We start from the raw sequence: 20,951 nt of genomic DNA, 5'->3' as shown, positions 1-20,951 counted from the left end.
ATTAGAGAGAACATCCTTTTGCAAGAATATCAAAGAGTACACAAGAAAGACAAAGTGCCCTAATCTTCTTCATCCAAGTGCTTCATTCAAGAGTCAAAAGAAAGTGGTTGAGCAGATTCAAAGAGTCATTAAGAGCTCCGTCCACCCGTGAAGAGTGAAGCATCCTTGACAAAGAAGAGAGAAGTCATATCAAGCGATAACTATTCTCTAAACTCTTATTTGTAGATTATATTGTTATATTTGCTCATCTAGGAGTTTAAATCTTCTTTCTTTGTTTATTAAACTACTTGTAAAGGTTGGTTGGTTAGCCCGCAAAACCAACGGAATAGGTTGATTGGTGAACCCGGAAAACCAATTGTAAAGGTTCGTTGGTGAGCCCGTAAAACCAACATAGGTTCGTTAGTGAGCCCGTAAAACCAACATAGGTTTTTGGTGAACCCGAAAAACCAAAGTGTAAAGGTTTTTGGATTGTGAGCCCGGAAAACAATCCAACTGTAATCCGCGGAATTATAGTGAATTCCCAAGGGGTCGCTTGGGGAGTGGACGTAGGTGCTAAGGAGAGCACCGAACCACTATACTTCTTGTTGTTTGCATTGTGATTTGTTTAAGTTCACTAACTCATTATTTAACACAAGTAAGATAGTTAAAATTAAAAGAAACCAATTCACCCCCCCTCTTGGCTTGTCACCTTGGGCAACAGGTAGGATTTATTTGAGATTTGTGTTTGACTTGCTCTTGAAAGTCGGACTCTTCACCATCTTTAGAACATGCAAACAGAGGTATCTGAAGTTTCTAACATATCCAACTTGCTGATACTTATTGACATGGTTCCTTCAAGTTGGAGGCATGAGTCTAGGTAATATGTTTGCTTAAGCATTTCTTTTTAGTGTTTTTGTTAACAAGTAAGATCTAAGAGAATGCTGAGTAAGTATGTGGAAAATTTGTGAGCTGGTAATTTAACAAGAAAATTAAAATAATGATCAACATTTCCTCTATTGACGTAGTAGATGGATTTATGAAACAGTATCTGTCAATCATTTTTAACAGGCTCTATACCATCAGCATCAGCAATAAAATTCTCCAACCTTGCTAGTTATGCCTATCAAGGGCTAAATTCTTGTGTCTAAGAAAACTCTTGCAGCTTTAGAACTTATATTAAGGTTTGATTTTCTAGGCTTGAAGCTGGAAGAGGGGTGTAGCAGGAATCACCTCCAAGCATGGACGGCAAATTGCTAAGTATGTAGTAGTCTTGGTGTTTATTCTATCTTATGCTTCCACAAATGAAGTCAGAGAGATCTTCTTAAAAGTTTCGACTTACCTAAATCCATGAGGACCTACCTAAATCCATGATTAAGAGTTGCTATGATAATCTGAATGATGTTTTTCTGACAGGTAGAAAAGCAAAATATGATCCTTCTTTTATCCTTTTTTCTTTTACACACCTGGGTGTAGTGTGGGCGTGTGTTTATGTCATGGAATGATGAAATGATGGATCAAAATAGTATTGTGCAATCGGTAATTGGATGATTGAGAGATATGAAAACATTAAACTGCTGCAGAGATTTGGTATCAATGAAGATGATATCTCAATATATCAGTGTAATAAGGTTTTACAAAGTGTAGGCTAAAAGATTGTTGGCATAAACAGGTCTCTTGTGGCCATGCTAATGTGGATGTTGAACATAGGAAAAAGGGTCAAAATGCAGACAGAGTAACATGTGATATTTTTTGTAACTACAAAAATATGATCCGTGCCTCTTTTGTGTAACACGGAAATAACATCATTGTTAGCACCATATAATAATGTATGACAAAGGATGATTCATAAAGCTTTATTCCAAATAGTTACAAGAAGCTTGATGGTTATGTCCAGGATTATGGTTTATTTCTATAGATAACTGAACAGCGAGCTTTTGGCATCCATCAATAACTTCTACTAGTGTAGAGATGGACTGAACTCTCACTCATCTCATGTTTGAGTGTATTATATGCAAATTCTTTCTGAAATTTGTAAAGTGATTGCTCACTAAATTCAACATCTTCAGGAGGAAATCATCAAGATTGATATAAATAAATCACCATCCAATGAGTAGATGGCTGATATATATAAATGCTACTGCTCTATTAAACTGCTGATAGTTTGATAAATGACTAGGGGAAAAAGCTATATGGTAAAGGAGTGGAGTAAGATGCTTGTCAGGAACTGTAGGCATCCCAGAAATGTGAGTTTGGTTGCTATGAAATAGTTGGGATGGTTACTTGTGTCACATAGCGATGCTAATACAATTGTTGAACAGGGGAAAAAGTGTAGATTAGGCAGCGTATGGTTACCACAAGGATACATATATTGTTGTTTCTGTTTATTTAATGAAGTAATCAAAAAATGAGGTCTGATATAACTTTAAACCTACCTATATTATAATATGAGTGTAGGTATGAACCCACCCTTAAATCATTAATTTCTTGGATTTATTATAGGCAAAATACTTACTGAAAGTTCATTTAGAATATGTAAAGTTGCTGGTCAATAAACCCAGAATTCTCAAGTGTGAGTGCATCGTGGTCCAAAACTTAATACTATTTACTACCACTCTAAGACATCACCATGGTATACAAAATGATTTTTGAGGATTCTCATTGAACTTCGTACATGCGTATATGTGCACCTGTGTATATTACATGTGTGCAGAACTGCTCAGTAAGCAAAAATTGGTGATTTTTATGGAAGTTCTAATTGACTTGTCTTACTAAAGAACTATAGGCATAACAACCTCATTATACGGTGATAATATAGTGCAGGAGAAGTTTTATAAAAAACTAAAAAACACAACTTTGGAAGCGTTCTTCTATCATAAAAACTAGACAACTGATCAAAATCAACATTCTTATCACAAACACAAGGTAGATCACTATTATTAAGTCAACGTTAGATCGTCTAGAGAACTATAGTCTAGTCTTCACGAGAATCATTAACACAAATGTTAAGCTGCTATATCTTAGCATTTCACTAGTTGTACTTGTATCTACTGCCTATTATGGAAAAGGGAAAAAGAAAAATCTTAGATTGGTACACAAATGCATACTTGAACATGAGGGTCAGTAGAGATTCAAATGTGGAATCCAGACATGCACGTGCAAAATGATGTGATGAATATGAGTGTATCCCTGAAAATATAGGTGGAAAGGCAGTTGGTAACGCCTACATTGGATGGCTGATGCAGCATGTGGAAATTTTGACCCATGTGGTGTGGACTGTTGAGTAACCCTTATAAGGACCTTTGGGTTGGTTCATCCACCACTTCTTCTAATTCTAATGTCCAGGTGAAGAACTATAGGATGATGAATTTTTGGAGTTTGCTTAAAACCTAAATGTTGCTTATGTTTTACGGAGGCTGAAATATATTTGGTAGGATAGTTTTTGAGGCTTCTCAGGTTTTGTATCTCATTTTGGTTTGGCTAATAGGCTGACAATTGATTGTTCAGATAGACCAAGAGCTGAAAAACTGCATAAACTATTTGCATTCTCATCGTTGTGAGTCTTTTGTTTCTGTGGACCCTTAGTTATTGCTCAATATTGTGTATGGTAAGATCATAAAATATTGCCTGGATCCAAAGTTGTCTATGAAATGTTACTCGTGTCCCAAAGCTATGTGGCCACACCCTAAAAGAAGATTGCTTCTCCCACCATATGCTAGATCAATGAGGCGTGTTTTCATCTATTTCTCATTAGCTGTATAATAAATGTATGATAGGGTAAATGATTGCAGCGAAGAGTCCAAAAATTTTAATCCATACATCCAATCTGACATATATTGCCACAAGTTCTATATGTGTCTTTATGAATTTTTGATTAATGCCGGTCACTTTGTTCCTATTAACTGCTTGTAATTAGAAGTATAATATCTCTTTCGATCTTCAATAGCGGTCAAAGTTGTCTTCATTTACTGTATCTTTTTATTTTCTTCATATTCAACTGTTTGTGGCGACTAATGCTTTCCTTGTCCTCAGAGCTATTCGTTAAACATCACAACTGTGAAAGGGTTTGAAATCTTCACGGAAAGCCTTAGGGCAAAAGGCTCTCAGAAATCTGGACGTAGTACTGGAATTGATCTTGTTTTGAGCTGTGTTGATAACTACGAGGCTCGTATGGTTGTGAACCAGGTAATGACCCTTTCCAGAATGATGAGTTTTTCCAAATGACAACAAAAATTATTTTATCATTTTGTAATTATCATCTTTTGCTATCTTTTTTCTTGAATTTAATAATACCTTTTTCTTATTATTCACCATGGGTATTCTAGTTTTCTTTTTGATTTGTTTCTAGAACAGTCGTTACTTTTGTTGTTCAGGCCTGCAATGAGCTGGGTCAGACATGGATGGAGTCTGGTAACGTGCACACTCTCATTTATTTTGGAAGTTTAATCATGTTATTGCTGTGATTTTCTGTTTATTTGTTGAGACATTTGATGGTGTGCTGCTATATCACAGTAACATGTGTCCATGAGCTGTAATTATAGGGTATATTCTGATAATATTAGCTCTCTTTGGCTAAAGATTTGTTTTCAGAATCTAGCAGTAACTTCACACAAGAAAGATTTGTTATTATCTAGATAGCTCCATATAACCAGCATGGTGCTGGAGGAGATAAGGAAAAAAAATCCAGAACTGGGTTTAGATATAGAAATATTGGTTATTATGAATCAAATTTTATGTTGTAAAAATTCTCTCAATTTCATTATAATTTTTGAGATTTTTTTCACTCAAGTTTGGTTTGTTGTGTGCTCGAAATATTACCATAACTACCAAGCCTTGTTCCATCAATTTGGGTTGGCTTTTTATAAGGAATATTCATGTTACTATGTATATAAATGTGAGGATGACTTTAATTCTCCCAGGTTAACTTAGAGGTCTGTGGCTATCATCATCTTGGGTCATTCAACTCTCCTACATATCTTAAAACATGTATGCACAGCAGAATTTAGGTGTTTTGGATGGTTCTCAACCAATAGTCAAAGTTAATCTATTATTCTATTGTCGAAAAATCACTCATTTGGTAATCACTTGATGTGTAGGTAAATTTTGTAGTCTCTCCAGACATTGTAGATAATGATGAACAGTGTGGAACTGTTGATCATTAATTTAGATGTCACACCATGTAGTTTGACTACCAGTCTTAGTATACTTATGTGCAATGGACGTCAAAGCAATGTACACACACATGAAGGTTTAAGTTGGAATATTATACACACGGTAGACAAAGAAGCCAGATAAGATCTTAGTTTGATCACATTGTGCGTAACTTGGATAAGACAGGTTGCCCTCGTACTTATTCTTTCTCCTCAAAAAAGTGACTTTATGGCTTGTAAGGGAAGAAGATAAAAAGGTTAAATAGCAAACTGTGTATAAGCTTTTAAAAGTATTGGCTGTTGTTAAGTCAGAGATTGAAAAACAGGGTTTCAGATACATTGACAGTGTAAGAGAAATAAGGATATATGTGCAATTCTGCAACCATATTAGGTTCTTGCCTCACCCTAACAATAGCTTCAGATCCCCGAGGTTCTATTGCAAATTGAATAATTATTTGGAGCCAATGATGATGCAATCAGTAGGTGATGGAGTATTGGATCCTTCAAACCTTCAAACTAAGTTCTCGTTTTCTCATGAATCCCTAGAAAAAAGCTTTGAGTTGATGCTACAAGGAGAGTAAGTGTTCTTGGAAATATGTTTTTCTGCTCATGAGGGAAAAAATCAAATATATCTGCTATATACAAATGGTATACTTGCTATAGCCGTATGCATACATACATGTAGAGTAATAGGGTAATATGTACTCTAATATTTAGCATTTATGGATATTGTGTTCTTGTGGCTGCAAGAAATCTTCCATTTGTTCCATCTAACCTATATTTTGCTTTCCTTATTTGTTCAATTATACATTGTATTGCCTGTTCTACCCTCCATTGCTCCTCAGTCTACTCAATACCCTGCTTCACCGTCAATAAGATCATTCAACAAAATATCTGAAGAGACTGACATTTGGGGGTTTCCCTAGTCTATGACCTCTAGTTCAAGATGGGGCTTGTAGTTCTTATTTGGCATTTATAGGAGTGCCCGCTACCTTAATTGAGAGCGAACCTTGGCCTAGTCCTTGTCCTCAGTGCTCCATTGACTCAAGATAAATCAAATGCAAAAGCTTTTGCAACTTGTTTTAACCTAGAAGAAAAGCCCCCTGATTCATATATATGAAGTTGACATCTCTAAATTTTTTTATCTTGAGATATATGCAGGTCCGCAATCTCGGTGCCAGGCATCATACTAGTATGTTGTTGATTTTGTATTAGTATGGTTAGTATGACACGGTGCGCACCACATACCAAGACAACTTCTGACCCTTTTTCCTACTTTTTATGGTACTACCTGAAATTGGGGGATAAGGGATGGTATCAAGGGGGATGGTTTTGCTGGATTTGGACCCATACAGATCAGTACGGACTGGTTCCCATACCGAACCAGCAATTCGACCTGGTTCCGAACCAGTTTGGTACAATATGCTTCAAACCGGGCTGTTCAAGTCGGTTTTGCAGTCCTTGGCTATATGTATGTTGTAATTTTTGTGGCAACCATCTTCTAGTAAACAAATGGAATAATCTATACTTCAGAAAGTTCGACATATTGCTGATTAGAATGCGGACATTAAACTATTTGTTCTATTTGTCCGTCTCTCTTTAAGCTCAAAATTTCAAATTCTGTGATGCTGAATATGAATAACTGAATGGATTGGTCGATGATATATCATCAGCTGTGCTGTGGAGAAGAATGAATGAAATTGAAATTTAAGATTTGTTGTGGCAGGTGTATCAGAAGATGCTGTTTCAGGTCATATACAACTGCTGGTTCCTGGGGAAACTGCTTGTTTTGCATGTGCCCCTCCTTTGGTAAGTTAATATGCTGTTGTCTGAGGTGAAGGACCATGAGGTGGTATTATAATGTTTTGACATTAATATTTTCTTCCTGGATTTCTTTTTTCCAGTGACCTTTGTATTGGGCTCATAATTTGTCCTGTTATGCCTTATGAACCTTTTTAAGAGAGATAGTTGTACATAGTTCACCACTTTGTATGAGGGCTTTGCTTTCTGCAGCAACTAGCATATTATCTCAAGGATCTTTTGTCATTAAGTTTTGAACGTGATATTTCCATTGATATGCTGAAACTACAGTAGGTGAATCATATTATCTTAAGGGCATTTTGTGATTAAATATAGAGCAACATATTTGTTTTGATATGCTGTAACTACAGCAGGGGACTTGGCAATTGAATTTAGAATGTTACTTTGATTGTATCACTTATGGAATTCTAGTTTTGTTGAGCATTTGATTTTTCTTTTTATCCTTATACATAATGGTGCATGCTTGTGCATGAACATAGAACATTGGAAGAGATGTTCAAACTGAAGTCATGCCTGTGCATGAGATAAGAACAAATGTGGCAAGTTAACCATCCTTCTTTGGGATTTAAGATTATGAATTCTTCTTGCCCATGGTTCTGGTTGATTGGATTTGGGGTTAGCCTCTGGCCTGGAAAGGAAGTTTGTCAATACTTGCACAATGGTGTATTAATGAGGATTTACATTAAACTGAAAGTGTCAAGTTGCTTATGAGGCAACCTCAAGGTGCATGTATTAAGAGTAAATGGCTTGTCCATCATATGAGGAAGAATGATGATACTTGCTATCTGCTTTTTAGATTTTATTTTTTGTACTTAGGCCTCTAATTTTGCTGGGTTAATTTGTCTTCATTGATGCATGCTATTCTGTGCTACCGTTTAAGCCATAAACATTTGATTAGATCCTCTATATATTTGATTAGGTCCTCCATAGAGGCTTACATGGTTACACCAACAAAAAAAAAAGAAGAAAACCATAATTGCATGGCTAGTTGTGCCTGTTGACTTTTACCATTTCTTCTGAATGTTGCAGTGCTTTAAAATGGCTTATTCACTATATGACAGCAACCGTCCTATCTTCTATTGAGCATAGATTGTAACATTTATTGAGCCAAGTTTCAAAGAGCTGCTGCATGTGGTTGCATACGGTTAAAGTGCTCTTATTATTTTAATAGCCATCGGTATGCGGAAAAAACATTTATTGACACAAGTTTCAAAGAGCTGCTGCATGTGGTTGCATATGGTTAAAGCGCTCTTATTCTTTTACTAGCCATCGGTATGCGGAAAAAAATATTTCAGATCTATGCATCAGAAAGCAACAATATTGAATTTACATTTCTACAAACTTCGTAGTATCTTGCATAGATGTTTTGATTTTGTTCGTGCAAGTGCATGTTATGTGTGTCAGCAGAGGGATACACTAAGGAGAAGTGCAACAATTGTTACTATTAGAATATGCACAGGGAGAATAAAGGAGAGGCAATCACATTAGTGAGGAAAAAGAAAGTTCATGGCATTTGATAGCCCTATTTTTGGATGATGAGAATGAGATGGGATATGAAATTTTTTGGTCATGAGACTAAGCCTAGTCCAGGTTACCATAATCGCTGGAAGCTTAAACGAAATGAAATTGGTATTGCCAACTCGCAAGAGGACTCTATATAATTCAATTTCTAAGAGTTTATTTGGACAGAAAGACCCTATTGCCTTATTTGGTGAGGACTCCTGCGAGAATGGGACTTCAATTTCAAGTGAAATGGGGATCTGTGGCCACTAGGAGTTGAGGTGTCTAGTTAGTTGGAAAACGCGGGGAAGTGGTGGTCTGGTGGAGGCAATGTTTTCTCAATTTAAAATTTGTTCAAAGTGTAAGTGATATAAATTCTATATAAGATTGAATGGTGTATAGACTTTAAAGCTTATCACCATGATAATATATTACTAACCTTCTATTATTGATCTAATATTTTCTCATTGGAATTACAAAGTCAAATAAGATTCCAACAATCACCTTTTTTAATAATCAAAAATAGAATATTTTTAAAATCGAAAAATATATTTTCTAATCTTATTCTCGAATTGGGTTTGTAGGTAGATAGCGAATTTCGAATTGCAAACTTGAAATCCATACCAAGCCAACCAACAAACTAGGTAAAACAGGACTAGTCGCCAAAGTTTAAAATATTGGCACCAAGATCTATAGAAGCATTTCATTGGGATGATAAGGTACTAATGATAGTCCAGTACTAGATGAGACATATTCTTTCTTTTGTATTTTTATTTGTTTTTCAATTTTTTTAACCTTTTATCTTAAATAAATTTTTAATGAATATTTTTTTAGTTTTTTCCATCTTTAAGTTGTTTTTGAGACAATGATGAAGTGTATCATGTCGGTACTAATATTGAGATTTATGGTTTCAATAATATTTAGAAAAGTTGCCATCAAATAAGGTTTGCCATCTCATACTGGACCCCGTACTAGTGCCACACTAGTATTGTGTTGGTATGGTATGGTACAAATTCTTTCCAGCATACCGAGTATCAGTACGCCTTCCGTATCAGATAGCGGTACCTAACTGGTATGGTATGGTACACCCTATACCGCCTGGTTCAGGCCGGTATGGCGAACTATGCCATCAAATATAAGCGAAACATCAATTTTCTTTCTATGTCTCTTTTTTCTCCCATTCTCTCTCCCCCCCCCCCTCTTTCTTTCTCAAACTTGGCTTGCATTAACCCCATGATAAGGCAAAGGTAAAGAGAGCATTGTCCTAGGTGCTCTCCCTTTTTCTTCTTGGAATCAGGCAACATAGTCAGGTATGCTGGGTACTGGTCGAACCAAGTCCCCTAACAGCCATGTCCCAATCGATTTTAATTGGGATGGATGGTGGGACATCCCAGTACATGACTGTGTCTTGCAGGGCATTGTGGTCCTGTTTTCCTATCGGAATAGTATGTTCCAACAACACCCTCCTAGTTTGGACGAACCCTAAACATTGCTAGTCGCAACATTGATGATTGCCTTTCAGATGTGTATCGTGTGTAGTTTTATTTGTGCATGTGGTTCTTATATGACCCTCTTTAATACAATCAAGCACTTAAATAAGATGTGATTACTGACTATACAATGATGTCATGGATTTTGCTTTATCTTAGCAGTATTATAGTCCACGAGATTGCTATTTGCAATTTTTTATATGCTACGCATTCTTTTAATTTTTCTAAAGCTTCTCATATCTTGTCTCTCATATATCTAACATCTTTCTTTGCTTCTTTCCTCTCTTAATAAAATAGCACTATGTGGGAGTTTTACATCATCCTTTCCTTTCGAATTTGCCCGTGAAATATGAGAAAAAATGATTCCTAAATATGTAATGCCACTTTCTTAGAATGCATGTGCCTTATAATTATTTTAGATGCCTTAATGACTATTTTGCATGCCTTAACACTGGTAACTGATGCCTTGTGCAATTCCTAGAGACTTCATTATGCCTTGTAGAGTGGTGTCATAGGAGAGATAAGTAGTGCTTTTAAGGCCTTAAAACCTGTTTTACCTAGAGACTTACATCCAGCTCCAAAAATTTGTATCAGATGCAAATCTGAGTTGGATATGTATTAAACACTTGGCTACTTATGATGTTCCTTGAGATCCACTTTTAAAGATTGGAAGAGAGTTTGAATTCTTCCAACAATTATTCTTTATTTTGATATTAGGATTGAGTATTTCTTTTTAGAGAAGTCAAAGATGTAGGTATTGAAACAACTTCACAAAATATTATTTTCTTATATCTTTAAGTTAATTGAGATATTTGAAAGAAAAACATGTATATTGAAAAGCTTAGCAAACAATATCTTTTTAATATTTTCTTCTAATATTTAAACCAACAATGTTTAAAGGTACAAATATATAATTCAGTTAAAATTATATTTATCCTATCCTTGTATCCCCCCTTTTCCTTCATGCTGAGTCAGTCACTTGATCCACATCCAAATTATATTCTTGTATTCATGTCCTTGCAACACTGATCAACACCCCCCTTGCGTGCAGTTTGGACCATGCACATGAAGGCATGAATGAATCAAGAATACTCAAAGATAATTGGTCAACTTGGCTTGAATAACTTGGGAATAAGTCAAGACAAGAAAAGACTCGAGAAAATAAATGCATAAAATCAATCTTAATGGGATCTGAACCCATGACCTTTGGCTCTAATACCATGTTAATTTATCACTAGATCTCAAAAGCTCAAGCTGTTAGGGAAAGGTTCGCCAATGTATATCAGTCCTTAACATCACCATGGAAAAGGATTGCAGTCGAAGTTGAACATGAAAAGCAATGGAATTTCACTGTGGCACTAGCAAATGTTTGTTGAAAGAACCAAATTCCAGACTGGAGGAGCAGTTGTAAAAGTCATTTGAGACATCTTAGGTCATCTCTCAGCCTCAAACTGAGGTTAATCCATAGGGAGAAAAAAATTTCCATACAAGTCTTGACAAAAGCTCTCTTTGAAGCTTGGATCTCTCCAGCATTTGTAGTTGCATTAATACAACAGCTCATGGAAGATTCGCCGTCTCGGTACCGGACCCCGTACCGGTGCCACGCTAGCACAGTCTCGATACGGTACGAAATTTTTTTGGCATAATACCAGACCTATACCGAACCGGTACAACACAGTACGCCCTATACTGCCCAGTTTGGGCTAATACGACATACCTTGAGCTCATGTGTGCTATTAGTTGCATTAAGCAGCGTATTGTTAGTGAAATTTTTAGTACAGAGAAGCTAATGCTCTTGGCAGTTGTTTGAATATTGTATGAGCAAAATTTCTCTATTGATTTGGTTACGGGAGCTAAATGTTCGGTGCAAATAAGTGGTAGTGAGCAAATATGCATCATTTACTTTCTTCGTACAGATGATAATAAGATAGCAAATATTTAGATGCCAGAATATGGATGGGGATGTTAAATTTCTACATATTGAAATGGTCCACCTAGGATATTGTTTTTTATCTCCCATTGAAGGCTCTCATTACACTGGTAATCTTTCATTGTTTCAGTTTTCTACCCAAATTTTTTTTTATCCTCTCAGTTCTAGGAGGATCACTATGATCTTGGTTGCATAATTAATATGTCAGTCCTTTTATGTGAATTGTACTATTTGATGTTTTGAATGAACTTGAAATTAATGTGATGTCTCATTCACATAAGAGTCATCTCTCTGTATGCTCTGATGAAGATCCAAGTGAACATTAAACTGCTTTTTTATTTGTATCGTTGGACTGCATGAAAATGTTGATAAAAGTCTAATATGTTATAGGTTGTAGCATCTGGAGTGGATGAACGTACGCTCAAGCGAGAAGGTGTTTGTGCTGCATCTTTGCCAACAACCATGGTAAGAGACTTTTCTTACCTTCTTACTTGTCTTCTTTGTTTCACTTTTGTTAGGAAAAAAAATAACAGTCAAGGTGTTCTAGGCTCATTTTCATTTCAAGAAGCAACTATTAATTTTTTCAAAATCATTCTGTTAAAATTATGATATTTTTAGAAGTTGTCTCGCGATCCTATATGTTATTTGTCCAACTTATGATAGGAAGTGTTGTATTTTCATTCTTAGCATATAAACTTTAGGGACTATTGGCTAGAGAAACTGTTGCATATTTATGTACATGTAGTTGTATGGTAGATTTTTTTTTGTATCCAAGTACTTTGAGCACATTCCTTACATGAGAACGTGACATCAACTTCAATTCTGTATGTTGGGTTGTTTATATAACCAATTTACCTACCACCCATTCAGACAGTTCTAGTCTATGATTCTCTATGGATTTCATTGGATATTTGAGATACCTCAACTAGCAATCTTTGTGCCATCCACATAGGAACAGCTTTCTGGATCCACGTATAACCCACTTATGTTTGAAAACATGGATCCCATATGGATTAGTGTCAATTACTAAGCAAAGCTCTTCATGCAAAACTTGAAAGATAGGAGGCTTATATTTACAGGGCTGTGCATAGTTGTGTAAATTTGTTACATGTGAAATGCATTGAATGAATATACAACATCTGAGGGGTTATGGGCCTTCTGGCTAATAATCCATACGTTTTGCTTTTCCCTTCATATGGATCTTAACACATTCACCACCATGAAATACTTTCCTTAAGTTACAAAAACTTTTTCTCCGGGAGTAGCATATGTTGTTTTTAGTTGCATTTTAAGTCAGAGATTAATTCTACTAATTTGGCAGGAATTTTAGGATGCATTGCAATGTGGGATTTTTCTTTGGCCCATATGCTTATTTTTATGCAAAATATTGTTCTTATGACATTCATAAAGGTGTTTATTTATTTTTTTCTCATTTGGAAATGTTCTGTGTTCTTCCATCATCTTCCATTTGTTGTCTCCAGAATTTGAATCATACCCTCAATTTTAATTTCTTGTCATTCAGCTCTTACGTCAATTGCCATGATAAAATTGATCAGTGGAGTATAATGATGTTATTGGCTATTATGGTTTGATTGTGACAAACTATTATTTTCACATAAAAAAATTAGTGCTGTTGCAATGTTTTCCTATACTTTTTAGTATATCTATAACCGTTCTGCCTATTATGGAAAACAAGAATCTCAGCATCTGCTACAAATTCTTACTCATGGTTCCGAACTCAATTTTTCTTGCATTGGACTTAAATTTGCAACCTGTTAATTTATTACCTATATTTTCTCCAAAACATATTGAAATTGCCTTTTTTTGTAAGAGTTGATTCAGTGACCTTGATAATATATTTTATTGTCATGGTAATAATTTTCTTTTGCAGCTTCTGAACTTTTACTAATAAGTGTAATATTCTGACAGTTTTTTGTCTGTTTATTTTGTGGGAAGATTAAACATAAAATGTTGTATGTGTGTCATATTTTTCATTCTCTTTTTCTGTTTTTCTGATGTGGTGATGATGATTTTCCATTTCATGGTATGATTTATGATCAGCTGTTCTTGGACAAGTTGTTCATTCTGTGCTAGCATTGGTATCTTTATCCAATATATGCTAACTGGAGATTCATTGTCTATTCAGGGGGTTGTTGCTGGTCTCCTAGTTCAGAATGCACTTAAATACTTGCTGAAGTTTGGGCAAGTTTCTCCTTATTTGGTAAATTCAGCTCTTGAAAAACTAATCCATAATCAACTTGTACATAAATTCTTGTACTTATGTAGCTCTTTTATCACCATCACTGCAACTTTGTGTTGTAAGTCTTTTTATCAGCATTCATATGTTACATAGCTTGTTTTTCTGGGTTAAAAATCTGCAGTTTTAGCGTATGAATTAATCTATGAATGCCTAATAGAAATTGTTAAACTCAGTGGCAATCAGCAAAAGCTAAATTAATTGGAAAATTATACAATTTCTATGAGGTATTGATATTAGAGCTTTCTCTGGCTGAATTTCATAACATCATTTACATGCAGGGATATAATTCACTTAAAGATTATTTTCCAACCATGGAAATGAGACCAAATCCACAGTGTTCAAACTTGGCATGTTTTGAGCGACAGGTATATAATTTGCATGCTGCCTATTCATGAATTAGCATTTTGCAGTATTAAAATCCATGTGCTTCCCATTGTATTGTACATCTCTTATGGCTAAGGCAACATATATTGTGCAGAAGGAATACATCCAAACAAAACCAGCTAGAGATGCTGCAGCTAAGGCAAAGATCGAAGTTGAAATATCAGCAGTAAGAGAAGGGCCCCTTCACTTGGATAATGAGTGGAATATAAGGTACTTTCTTCTTCTTAATAATCTTATTTCACTCCTACTATCATCATACATTCACACAGATTGATTTTCTATTTTGAAGAGGAAAATTATATTCTATATTTTCACCAAATAATATTCACATATGCCTAAATGTTATAGATGATCACAATGCTACATTTATGGTGTATATGCATTACTGTATGCACATGTTCATCATGTTGCCCACTGATGTGTTATTTCATTCTTTATAGTAGTCTGTGCCTGTAGTTAAATCTACATGCATTCCTGCATCATGCTCATTTGGGTGCATAAATCTTCATAATTGTATGTTTGGATGCATGATTATTCTTCAAATTTCATGGTATTAAACTTCATATCCATGATCGAAGGGCTTTATATGACAACTTCAGGAACTATTTTTGAGAATTGCGCATTTGTTTTCTAATCCAATAGCTGGGTCAATACTTATCATGCCGCCCTTTCAATCTTAAACTTTTCATTTTTTGAAAGAGCTAATGAACTTAATAGGATGAAGGGCTATGGGAAGAATTTTAGTAGGTATCCTATCTAGGCTTGTATCCCTTAATCCTTACTGTGTCACCACGTTCAGCGACAACAAGTCCTAGCAAGTGAATCGTGCCCCGCATCTTTACTGTGCTTTCTGCTGTCATCCTGACTATGCTAGGTTTCAATCACTTATTGTTGTTTATAGGTATTGGACCATGTACTGGTGCCACACTAGTATTGTGTCAATACAGTATGTGGTCTTTTTGGCATACCAAGGGTTGATACGTCTCCCATATCGGGTACCAGTGCCAAACCAGTATGGTACGGTACGCTTTATACCGCTCGGTTCGGGCTGGTACGGTGAACCATGGATAGAATTACCCTTCTATACTTCTAAATGTGGTCTTGTTATCATTGCAACAACACATTTAAAGGTCTGTGGTCAAAAAACTTGATGTTGTCCAATTTAATCTGACTAGTAAAAGTGCATGTGCCAATGCACTTTGAACTAAAATACCAATGAAAGAAAAATTAAATTTTTATTTATTGTTTAATAGATATCAAGAATTTTGGTTTTCAAGTTACAGGAGTTACGGACAAAAGCTTTGAACTATTTTGAGTATGGTTGCTAAAGGATTTGACAATTCTGTTTGACATGTTGACTGGACATTGGTGTATTATTTTCTTCTTGAAAATTTCTTGTCGTTCTTGGTGGGAATGAAAAGTTCCCACTATGACAGTGCAATGCATGGGATTTAGACTCTCTCGTGTGCGTGTGCGCTCTCTCTCTCTCTCTCTTTTGTGTGTGTGCGTGTTTTTTTTGGGGGGGGGATGTGATTTTGGGCTTTAGTTTGACCAACTTATGCATTCAAATAATAGGCCTAAACAAGCCATAATGTCCATCCAACATGGACTGAACAATATTAAGAATCTACACAGGAACTACAAAATATATGAATGGATTTTGTTAGGCCCATTGCCTATGAACTGATAACTGAAAATATGAAGTTATATAATATAATCAATGGGTGACTTGTTTGTTTTTGCAGTGTTAGACTCATCTTATTGATCAAACTTCCAGTGTAGTTAATGGGCCACAAGTCTGGTCAACACTTGGGCTACAAGGTACAGGAGAAGGAAAGAATCCCTGGAGTTGCACAAGGGACTTGGTTATGGGATTAACTAAATATGGAAGGTGGAGATTAGGTGTTGGGTTGGAAACCTTGGGCTTGCATTTAAGAGAGGGAGGGGAGTAGAAATTGGGCTGAGCTCTTGGACATGGAACTGAGAAAGAGGAAGGTGGTAACAAATTTTCTTCTTTCTTTTGTTTTTTTGCATCAAAAGATAGGAAGCCTTGGGCGAGAAAATTGAAGAAGGGGGTCCAGAAGGATTAAGAAAGAGGAAGAGGATGCCAGGATGACTTGCTGTAGGCAAGAGAATTGGAGAAGGTATGGGAGTTTAAAAGGATTAAGGAACAGGAAGAGGATTCCAAGATGATTTGCTGTTAACGAGGGTCACGGAAGATTCAAAGAAAGGTATTAAGCTGTAACTGATCTATGCCCTACCAATTTGGGAATTTGAGAAGGGACTCATGTATAGGAAATACTTTGAATATTTGAGATTATTCCATCTAAATCTAAGGGTCTAAAATGCTTCTTGACATAAGTTATTGAATCTTTTATAGTATTTAAGATTAAGGTAGGGCTTTCTATCTTGCCTCTGAAAATACTTTAAACTTACGTAATTTATGTACTCTAACATTTCTGGATTTTCTTGCTCTAGTTTCATATTCAGCCTGTCTAAACACTAATTTCTGTCCACTAGAGATTTTTTATCTCTGATTTAGGTGCCTTTTTGTATTTCTTCACATTTTTTGTGCCTGTTTTAGTAAATTTTAGGTTCCTTTTGTCCACTTCCCATGTCTTCATGGTTATGGTTGATTGTTGGCAAATAGGTTAAGCCAAACCTAGATAAAACTGACATATATGTTAGTATAATTAATTTTTAGAAATTTTTTTCTTGCTTAACAATTTTTATGTGACAAAAAAGTATTAGATTTAGAAAAAGTTTGTTTTGGTTTTACCTTTTTTTTGGGTACAATTGTTTTTTTGCTTGATGTCGTATCTTCTCTTGAAGAAAACTTCACATGGTCTCAACTTATAAGCATTTAATCCCATTTGGAAGGGTTTGGCATGGTTATTTCTAATTTCTGACCCATTTCTTAAATTCTAAATCCATTAAATCCTTTGCTTGATTTAATCATGGATCGATTTATACAGATAGTGTTTAACGAATTCCCGATTACCGATTAATTGCGCCTACCTATCCCCAATCACCTAGTAATGTCCGTTTGGACGCCTACCAATGATGCCTTTCACTTTTAGACAGTTCCTTGTGTATCAAAGGACCTAAAAAGTAAAGGTAAGGGTGGTCTACAATCAGGAAATGCCTTTATTCTTAAGGAGAATTGGTTGTAGAGAGAGCGTCTATATCTCATAAGAGAAGAGAAGAGTTATTTAAATAACATAAATAATTTTTCAAACAAACCATGAACTTGAAGCAACAGATCATCAATCCAGAAGTTCACTTCAAATCAAGTAGTTAAGTACTGCTGCCATGGGTCATGCTGTCTGGTGGCTCCATGCCGCACCTAAATAAGAAAAGAAAGGATGTGAGGGGCCCTTCGGGCTTCATATGGTGCCGTCCTGAGCAATAGCAACCTGTGCTGAACTGGCATGGGTCGATGCAGACAAGCACGCTCCTTAGTCAGTACCAACCTTAGCGTTGGGTGCCAGCATTGGCCCAACAGGGAATGTGCAGGCTGACATGGATCTCAGCATGGACTGACACATAAAACCTTGCTTTAGATACACCCTCTCAAGTCCCTGTTTGAATCAAGCCAGGTTGATTTTAGTAGAGAATATGGTGTTTTTGTTTGGAAGAAAAAAGGTTGTTCCAAGGAACTAAACCTGATGAGTGGGTTCTGCTTTTTCTGCTGTTGTTAGTGAGAACTTACAGCCAAGCTGACTATTTTGATGCATGTCTTACGCTATATGCACTGATACACTATGGTATCAGTCAGTGCAATCATATGTGACTAGTCCATGATGCACAAAAATAATCGAAATCACAACAGATCATTCATCTTGTTGCATATCATCTGAATGGACATCTTCTGGTCTGTGATCTGGCATATCTGACATGTCTCTATTCATGTCATATCCTGGTGTAGGACAGGTATAGACAAGTTTGCATGTAAAATAGTAGTTTGAAACTGTTGTCAAGATGCTGCATGTGATACTAACCCAGATAATCTGTCATTAAGATTATAAGGCAAATATTGAGTTCATAAGGAACTAATACATGCTCTTACTAATCTAATTCTCAAATTAATTGAATGTCATCAAGTAATAACAAGTAACCATGTTTGTCTGGTTGCACTCCAATTTGAAGATTTTTGAAACTGTCAGATAACCTTCTTTAATGGCTGTGAATTGCTTTTTATCATGTATTGAATTTGAAATAAACATGGTTTTCTGTTGATGCAAATAGACTAACGAAAAACTCACTGGCACTGCCTTGAAAGCTGAAACCTAATACATGTGGAATTTTGGTGGGGGTCAATGCATCCCTTTGTTTACAGTGATACTCTGGCAAGGAGAGAATGATATTGAAGAACCTTCAAAATCACTACCACCTTTTTGCCAAAAGAAAACTAAAATTTAGTAGGCATGGAAAATGCGGTATATTATTTTAATTCTCCTGGGAGCTTAGCTGAGCAAGTCTCGATATGAAGGAGCTGCTATTGCTGATATTAGTAGATGGGAGGATTTCATATTATTTTCTGCATTCCACTAATGTATAGCTAACCGGACGCTAGATTATGAAAGTATTATTAGCATCTTTAAACAAACTGCTGCTGGAGATCTTAATTCTTTTCCATAAACAACGATAAAGATGATTTTTATATTAATTCGACTGATGCAGACAGCCGAATAAATTTAGCTACACCATTACATTAGCCTAGAATATTGCATGTATATATAGTTAGCATAGTTCAATGGATATCAACTTTTGAGTTGGACATCTTGGCATCCATCTGCCACATCTTGTGATACAAAATATCAGACCTTATATGTTGTTAGGTTTGCTCATGGGATAATGCATGCTTCAGCTTGCAGATAAAATTAGACTGCTATTATGTGTTGCGCAGTTTATATTTATGTTCTAAATTGTAATCTTCCTAAAATCTGCAATATCACATCACTTTTTCATGTTAAAAGTTCTCATAGGTTTTTCCTTACAAGACTGCAGTTTTTCATGTTACACTAATTGTACTTGTTTATACAGTGTTGTTGATAATAGCAAGATGGAAATATCGAATGGTTGCAGTGCATCAGGTGATCTTTCTTCCATGGCATGGCCTCTATTTTCTCTTTTCTTGGTTTAACTCTTTCTCATTCCTGCACCTCTTCTCAAACACATGCAGATGATGCTCTTCCAGAAGGTCTTATCCACGAGCTCCCAAGTGCCGGCAAATATCCGGAGTCACTGGTGGTTGGAGAGGCGTGCCCTGTGGTAGATGATCTTGAGGATCTCCAGCGGCAGCTCGATGCCCTTAATGCATCCTGACCTTCCAGAAACATTGACCTTGCAATTTTATTTGAACCCTTCTTCTTTTTTTTTTCTAATGCAAAGGGTATTTATCAGTAACATTAGCTTCCCTGGTTCCCTTCTGAAATGAAAAAAAGGGAAATGAGGGGAAGGTGTCATGACTTAATTAGGAGAAACCTTCATTTCCTATTCACTTAACCTGCATTCCTCCAAATGGTCCTGAATGTAGATTTGCCTGTCTGGAGAGCTGCAAAAGGTCTAGTATATGCAATGTTCAGCGAGGAGAAGGTATAGCAAAAAAATTGCGACTCTCTCTCTCTCTCTCTACACACACACACGTGTGTGTGTGTCTTATGTGAAGCAGTTTTTGACATATTAATAAACAAATGCACATCCAAGATAGGACATAAATTACTGCAATACTATTTAATTAAAATTATTATTATTTATGTAATATGATTGATATGCTTTGTTTTAGGTGATGCCAACTTGAATATCTATACAAGGACGGGAAGAAGTGGAATGGGAGATGGTGTCTTTACCATAGTTTGAAATAATGGCCTTTGTCTCATCATAACACCTTGAGTAGGGTGCTGCTGCCCTTTCTATTCCGTTCCGGATGAGATTAATACGTCGCTGGCTTGGACTAGCCGGAAAAGTATTAATCAAAAAGAGGATAGAGTGTAACATGGGTTTAAATACCATACCTTCAAGGACTTTCACTATTATTATATTACCGTTTGTAGAAGGTGGAAGTGGCTAAGATTGTAGTATTAGGCTACAATAGAAGAGAGTCACACTGGGTTACAGCAGAAAATTTAAGCTAGGTCTACTAGTAGGATAAAAAATTAAGATTTAGATAAAGTAATGTGATTGGATTGATCGTCGAAAAGTTTCTTTTATGAGATACAATTTTACTATTTATAATAATTATCCTTAAATACTACAACTATCCAAAATGAGAAAGTGCTTTTAGTATAATAATATAATAATAAAGAATATTGCATAAAGTATAATACAATATAATATTATATCTTATTATATTATTATTTTGTATAATATTATTATAATATAGTGTAATATAATATTGAATACTATAGCTTATTAATATAACATAATATGATATGATA

General features: G+C 35.6%; 1 protein-coding gene across 2 annotated transcripts in view; it reads left to right on the top strand.

The window, feature by feature from the left end:
- Positions 1–20,035, top strand: part of LOC103715851 (ubiquitin-like modifier-activating enzyme 5) — a 37,328-nt gene extending 17,293 nt beyond the window's left edge. For both annotated transcript variants that reach the window (XM_039130982.1, XM_039130983.1), the window contains exons 6-14: positions 4,009–4,161; positions 4,350–4,386; positions 6,853–6,935; positions 12,258–12,332; positions 14,014–14,088; positions 14,406–14,492; positions 14,606–14,721; positions 19,558–19,607; positions 19,697–20,035. In XM_039130982.1, coding sequence (XP_038986910.1) covers positions 4,009–4,161; positions 4,350–4,386; positions 6,853–6,935; positions 12,258–12,332; positions 14,014–14,088; positions 14,406–14,492; positions 14,606–14,721; positions 19,558–19,607; positions 19,697–19,839 — 819 coding nt within the window. In that variant the 3' untranslated portion in view covers positions 19,840–20,035. The remainder of the gene's footprint in view (positions 1–4,008; positions 4,162–4,349; positions 4,387–6,852; positions 6,936–12,257; positions 12,333–14,013; positions 14,089–14,405; positions 14,493–14,605; positions 14,722–19,557; positions 19,608–19,696) is intronic.
- The last annotated feature ends 916 nt before the right edge of the window (positions 20,036–20,951 follow it).

The sequence above is a fragment of the Phoenix dactylifera genome, chromosome 10 (assembly GCF_009389715.1).
Source record: "Phoenix dactylifera cultivar Barhee BC4 chromosome 10, palm_55x_up_171113_PBpolish2nd_filt_p, whole genome shotgun sequence".
NCBI classification, from domain to species: Eukaryota; Viridiplantae; Streptophyta; class Magnoliopsida; order Arecales; family Arecaceae; genus Phoenix; species Phoenix dactylifera.
The sequence above is the reverse complement of the archived record's forward strand: the minus strand, read 5'-3'. Positions and strand labels throughout refer to the sequence as shown.